The 6,885-nt window shown below is 35.6% G+C and overlaps 1 protein-coding gene across 3 annotated transcripts; it reads right to left on the reverse strand.

Annotated features, from left to right (window-relative positions):
* Positions 1 to 965: 965 nt before the first annotated feature.
* On the reverse strand, positions 966 to 6,321 carry LOC140759199 (probable E3 ubiquitin-protein ligase BAH1-like 1). Of its 3 annotated transcripts, none has more exons than XM_073095694.1 (7): positions 6,080 to 6,321; positions 5,712 to 5,930; positions 3,819 to 4,063; positions 3,451 to 3,699; positions 2,624 to 2,761; positions 1,445 to 1,503; positions 966 to 1,354 (listed from the first exon to the last, which is right to left on the reverse strand). In XM_073095694.1, exons 2-7 carry the CDS (start codon positions 5,914 to 5,916, stop codon positions 1,249 to 1,251), a joined length of 1,002 nt encoding a protein of 333 aa, XP_072951795.1. In that variant the 5' UTR covers positions 5,917 to 5,930; positions 6,080 to 6,321; the 3' UTR covers positions 966 to 1,248. The 3 variants fall into 3 exon arrangements, with proteins under 3 accessions (XP_072951795.1, XP_072951796.1, XP_072951794.1); XM_073095695.1 differs by having other exon boundaries at positions 5,712 to 5,935; XM_073095693.1 differs by having other exon boundaries at positions 5,712 to 5,948.
* Between the last annotated feature and the right edge of the window lie 564 nt (positions 6,322 to 6,885).

The following is a 6,885-nucleotide window of genomic DNA, read 5'->3' on the forward strand; positions in this document are numbered from 1 at the left end:
GATTGTGAATCTCTTGCCTCAACTAAGAGTTTGGAAGATCAAGGAAAGATATGTTTTATTTGGTTTGAAACTGACCCCCAAACTCGATTTATTAGTCTTATTTTTTCATTTTAATTTTTTAAAGAGTAAACTTGATTAAATATAAAAAATATTAAAAGATGTTCGGTTACTGAATCAGTTTAGAGAGGTTCTTAAACTTAAAAATCTTGTTTACTTTAAGTTTAAAGACCTCTAAACTGGTTCACTAACTAAATATTTTTTTTAATCTTTTTTATATCTAATCAAGTATATTTCAAAATATTAAGTTTTTTTTAAAAAATAAACTAATGGAACTTAACTTAACCTTGAAGCCCAAAAAAAAAAAAAAAAAGTGAGTAATTTAAGAGAAAATTGAGTTTCGCACGAGATGTCCATATCCCATCTATCCCATCATTGTTGCCCATGAAATATAGCAGATTCAGCTGTGGCTTGAAAGCATGCTTTAGTTACTTAGTATATACTATCTGACACGACTTAGATCTCAGTAAAACTTGGCATAGGAAATAGGAATATCCAGATACCAAGAGGCGAATGGGATGATAAACTTTTACCTTCTTATAATTTGGCCAACAATCCAACATTCAAAGTGCCCCAGAACTTTTGTTTGTGATTTTTAGCCTTTGCAATTCTGATCTGTCTATAAATTATCTAATAACTGTTAGTTTTTTTTAATCAAAGAGAAACAACTAAGACTAAATTACTCTTTTTATTTTACAATAATCAGTTGAAAAAGAAAATATATTTAATGAACATCTACGAGTTGTACACTTCTTTCACCCAAATTCCACTTGTTTCCAAATTTTAATTGCAAACATTTGCAAACATCTCAAACAGAAAAAATAATAAGGGACAAAAATGTCAAAAATTCGATAGTCTTGACAGAAAATCATTCTCACCGTTATATTTGGACAGAAAAAAAATGATGGTTGCACATAATAGAAAATAGATGTTGATTGTCGCAAATGAAAGTTCAGGATACATTTTAAATTTTTGTCAAACTATTAAAATATATATTTTCTAAAATCTCCAAGAACCTAGACTACAGTGAGATGATGAAGAGTGAAAAGAAAAAGGAAGAAAGATCACTTCAATTTGCAGCTTTCCGACTATGCGACCGGGTAAGTAATTGTTTTTATTCTTGCACAAAATTGCAATATCGACTCCATAAGGTCACCAAATGGATTCTCCTTGATGACTAAACTCTCATCATCAGAGCCCCAATGTCAAGATTGCTTGGGACTGCCAGTACTCTTTGGATTGTTTCACCATCTCAGCTCGCTCAGATCGCAGCCTCTCTTTCCAATAATCTTTGCATCTAAAAGTTGCAAGGAAAGCAGGAAAGTAATTCAAGATTTGTTCAATATTGCAAATTAACAGTATATATGAAATAATCGCCTTCAAGCACCTATTCTTTAAAAGTAAGTCCAGTTCTGTCATTTGAACAGCATCATTATAGACACCAACCTACACCAGCAGGGAAGCAAGGAATCAGAGGCCACAACAAGTACTGTTATAGAATGCCATCTTTGCATACTATTAAACAGGTACAATATTGGCATTAATTAGAAGTCTAACAGATGAATGCTAGCATGATGACAAATTCAGAAGGTTTGAACCAGAGTTGCAAATGGCTAGTCTAAAGTTCAGGGAATATATGATATCTGTCTATCTTGATGCATCCATATAATGAGTGTAAAAGATCAGGCAAAATATACTGTCAAAGAATTTTGAGAGAATCTTCTTTCAAGTTTCCTGCCACATAATGCCTATGAGATACATGATACATCAATTTTCGTTAAGGCAGATTCCTGTTCTCTAAAGTTTGGAACAAGATACTCGTATCAAAAACGACATTGTCCTTATAGGCTATTCCAGATAGGTTGGAGCCCCGTGATGGTCAAGCTTAAGTCTATTGATTACCTAGCTGTCTCAGTTGGAATATGCTTCAGAAGCTTTTTTTTTGTGTGAGCATCCAAATATTGAGCACTTTCTATCTCATGTACTGGCTTCTGTTCAATAAAATTATTTTTTAATTTTCCTTAAAATTAGTTAATCTATCCTGAAAGCTTATGAAGAATAAAGAAAAAGAATAAAACAGTTTCCTTTGATAAAACAGTAATCCTTTTCTAGCTAATAGCAAAATGCAAGAATCTGAGCTATATCTGTTTCAAACATGAGATAACTCCAACTAATTTTCTATTAGTAGAATGACTAAAGAATCTAATTTAGTGCCTAAGAAGCAGAACCTGGGAGTCTGGGACTAAACTACACAACTTGACTTTGCGTAATTTGCATATATGTTTAAGAAAATGAAAGTTCCCTACAACCCATTAAGTATGATGGAAATTTTATGCACCTCCGTTTAAATAATGAAGCAATAATTTGTTTAAATGGAGCCACTACACCAGAGTACACAATTCATACGTCAATTTCACATTTCAAAAGGAAGGAGAAAGAAAAAAAATTGCCCTAGACAATACTGTATAATGAAAGAACATGAAAAAGTAAGAGGACACCATCAAATTACACATACTTAAAAAGAATTCCAACAACAGAACTAAAATGAAAGAATGAAAATCACTACCGCTCTGCAAATAGGACACTTAGCTCCCTGAGATGCAGTCTTGAGACCTTGGAAGAGTAACACTGAAGCAGAAGAACAAGCACAACTTTTACAGAAGAGATGCCCACAGCTTAATGCATAAGGATTAAACAGAGTATCCTGTAAAGGAAATGAAGATTAGACTGTGGACCCAACACCACAATCCCTGATATAGTAGACTAAATATATATACTTGTCATTGTATTTGTAAAACTAAACACCTTACAAATATTAAGTAGATAATTGCAGAAATTCAAGGAGAATCAATAAAGTTATGCAAGGCAAGAAAGGAAATGGTATGATCCCAGGAATATCAGAAACTCAAATTTATACTGGTAACTGGACACTGGATATTCTTTTCCTTCATTTGGATTTGAATTTTGCTTAAAAGCTATCTTCGCATCTCATAGAGGATCTATTTCTAGACAATCAAAACAAGAAAGGTTATAAAGCACCATTGTTAATAAATAAAAAGGTCAGGCATCTGATGCGCTTAACTACATCCACATAAGAAATGGAACTGAGTGAGAAACAAAAGTTAACTTTAATTTATGAAAGGTGACTATACATTTGAAAACTTGATTAACAAGGCTAGATAAAAATAAATATAGTCTACATTCTACTAAACTTTAGTCCTAGATATAATTTGCTAGCAAAAAACAAGGCTAAAATAGGTGAAAGTAATTCATTCTTTCAAAGAAGATAAATGACAACATGACTAGTGAATCAGCCAGAAGAGAGTATGGCACGGACATGCTGTGCTTACATCCATATATTTGACATAAAGATGTGAAAGGGTGAAACCTTACCAAGCAAACGGCACAATTTAAGCTGTATTCATACTTCAAAGTGTCTGAAATAGACATAGTCATTGCAGGCTGGTCATCATTTAGATCGCATGAAAACTTCCGGAAGAACTCGCCTGGTTCCCCACCATCTGAACCGTTAAAGTTTAAATAAAATGCACCCAGTTCTATCAGCCAGGGTGATTGCAAAAGTTCTATATGCTTGGCCCGCAGCTTTGTCTTGAACTCTCTCCCATTGACAGAGCCATGTATCTGCCAAGCACATAAACAGAGATGTGAGAATACAAAAATCAGAAAAGCCAAGATGCCAAGCACAGTAAACAGAAAAGCTACAACAACAACTTTTGAGTGAAATGGCATTAGTAGCTTACTTTGTCATACTTCTTAAGAATTTTACGGATAGCTATAGCATTCATTGTTACATAATCAAGTAACATTCTTCCTTCTTGAATCATGACTTGTTGATCATCTGTGAAACAATGCCGTAAACGCCACATGTATCTCTGCATGCCAGAAGAAACATGAAGGTGGAGGAGACGCCTTACTCTTGAGCTAAAACAACCCGCTATATCCGAAGCCTCTCTTGTGAGTTCAGCAAAGAATATCTGATCACATACTAGATCGACGGGAAAGGTTTTGTTAGTGCTCTTGCTGCAACAAAAATTGACTTGCACCTCAAGAAAGTAAACAATAACGTTATTAGAAATATGAGCCCAAAATAGGGGTGGCACTTGGTCAGATTTGGGTTGAATTAATACAGGATCTAAGCATGAAACCAGAGATTAATTAGGTACTGTTTATCGGATCAGATTTGGGATCAATACCCTCCAGGAAACAGGCAGTTCCAATAACTAACCTTGTACAGGAATGGGATTTAAGTATTCAACCAGATAAGTTGGATCAAATTCAGATTATGTTGGTAGGTTTATTGGGTCCTTTGCCACCCATCTGATACATTCCATCATCTCAGTTTAAACAACACAACTACTTAAAGAGACAAAATAAAATCCAACCTATATCAATCCTTATGGAACTAAGTGTAGAAATTTCCTTCACGTTAAGTAATGGTCACCATGAATCTGGTCTTTAGCTAAACACGTCTTTAGCTAAATAAAAGGAACAGCAAACATTATATCAATCCGTAAGTAGAGAATTTCAAGGATGATCATCATATGCCTAAATGTCTATATAGTCAAAGTTTTAGACAAACAGGTCCTAAGCAATATAATAATGTAACTGTTTGATGGTAAAGATTATAAGAAAAGTTTAACAGACCACAGGGAAAAAGAAGGGGCAATCCTAGAAAGTAAACTGCAGATTTCATTTCCAACGAGTAACACCCACTACTCTGCAGGGATACTTTAGTGGGTTCTTTCTTTTTTTTATCCTTATCTTCTGTGAAAGCTTAAAAATAAGAGGTGAGATGGTTGTTTCACTTTCAGGCAAAAAGAACGAGGTTACAGGAAACATGATACTGTCTACTGAGAATGTTGAAAAGCATAAGATGCGCTAACTTGACCAAGGACCTACTAGAATTTGTTGCTTAACATATTAACGTATAGCTTGTGAAATTACAGAACATTCTACAGCACACCCACCTTAGAATAACACATTTTAAGATTGTGTTATTTTCTATGTCAACAGGGTAGATGAGGCCTTCCATAAATATTGCCAATCATTGACTTTAATGGCTTCAAAAAGGATATAGACTCAAAAGTAAGATCACATGGAGTTGAAGTTATATACATAAAGATATTGAAGCATACATTGATGCATCCAAACTCAAAAGGCAAATTATAGCCATGTCTTTGGTATCTATGGGCCAGTAATTTAATTTTACTATTATTTTGATTTCATTTGTGGAGGGTATATGGGTATCTTTTATCCCCTAAAAACATAAGAAAATCAGAGTATCTCTTTTATCCCATAGTCCCATGTCAATCTGTTTTCTTTCATCGTGATATGCTTCTACGTGCTACTTGTAGCCACATCAGATTCATCAGATTAATTAGAAAGTTGACTGCTAGAACATAATTCAGACATTGCTAGCATTTCCATTGCACAGCTCTCTTCTTTCATCGAGATTCAATAACCAAACACAATCATATGGGAGAAAAGAATTCCCAAAGTTACTAGCAGTATAAAAATAAGCAACTTGTAAGTCATTATAACGTCATTCATTTGAGCTTCCTACGTAACCAAAAATGGCAGGGTAAACGAATTGTAACATGATAGTAAGATCAAAGAAGAGCATATGAACCTACATGGGCACGAATCACATTGACAAAAGTCGGGTGACGCATTACTCTCGTCCTGTTGATCGCTGCCGCTATTGTCTTGTAAAGCCCGGCAAATCCTGCAGCTCTTCAATACTTTCTTAAGACGCTTGTACTCCAAATGCGAGCATTTGTTCAGGAACCGTTCCTGCTCTCCGTGAAGGTACTCCGTGAAAGTTTCCCCAAACTTCATCTTTACCCAAAACCCTACGCTACCAAGGAGATCTACGCAAATTATTGATCGGAATAACCAAAAGATCGAAAGAACAAAGGAATTTCACGAAGTAATCGATGATTCCGGCAAATGCGATACAACCGAAACGTGCCGAGAATCAAAGGGTGCTTGCTACGCTTACGGGTGATCAACTCGGTTGGTTTCGGCGACGGAGGGCGTAGATCGGAAGGAGTTCGCCCCTTAAAGAGTCGAGAGACGGCGGAGGAGGAGGTCTCTTCTTGCTCGCTTGCGAGGCGTGGAAGAATTTGGCAAAGAGATCGCGTTACACGCGTCGAGGAGGCTCGGCATTTGGGAGTATCTATCCTTTCGAGAACTCCCGCCGCTCCTTTTCGGTTTCCTCCTTTTCGACGTGAGGAGCCTAAAACGGTGAGTTGATCGTTTGCAATAAAATACCTTAATTAGCCCACCCAAGGGTTGAAAACAACTCCCATGCATTTGTTAAATCAACAAACTAACTGATTTACCAACTAACTCTTAGTAGTTAGTTATTTCCCCTCGTGACGGAGGAGGTTATAAAATCGACTCCAATCCTAAATAATTATTATAGAAAAAAAAATTTGGTGGTTAGTGATGAATTGGCTCAGTGACTTTGCTCGATTGATAACTCGACGGTACGGTTGGCTTAGAGAAACAGCTCGACAGTGCGATGATTTAAAGCAATGTCTCAACAGACGTTTAGTTCGAAGCAACACGACTTAAAATCTAAACTATACGACTTAATATATTGGCTAAAGTATGCAAATTTATTTGCAAACAATGCTCGAGTTGTTACAAGTGGAGGTGGCAAAAGTTGATCCAACCCGATAATTCAATTTTTAACGGGTTTGAGTTTAATATAATCAGGTTTAGGTTTGGGTTATAAATGGGTCAATCTATTTGACCCGATTATTAAACAATTTGTGTTTATATTTATTACCTCAACCCGAT

Source organism: Typha angustifolia, chromosome 4 (genome assembly GCF_048772165.1).
Source record: "Typha angustifolia cultivar Huaian chromosome 4, ASM4877216v1, whole genome shotgun sequence".
Taxonomy (NCBI): domain Eukaryota; kingdom Viridiplantae; phylum Streptophyta; class Magnoliopsida; order Poales; family Typhaceae; genus Typha; species Typha angustifolia.

What these genes read in the sequence shown, in the direction of transcription:
- LOC140759199 (XM_073095694.1), bottom strand. Translation starts at nt 5,916, where the DNA reads ATGAAGTTTGGGGAAACTTTCACGGAGTACCTTCACGGAGAGCAGGAA. An exon ending in TTCTTAAGAAGTATGACAAA is followed by an intron (nt 3,700 to 3,818) that starts GTAAGCTACTAA and finishes TGTGCTTGGCAG; the next exon opens with ATACATGGCTCTGTCAATGG. An exon ending in TAAATTGTGCCGTTTGCTTG is followed by an intron (nt 2,762 to 3,450) that starts GTAAGGTTTCAC and finishes TTTCCTTTACAG; the next exon opens with GATACTCTGTTTAATCCTTA.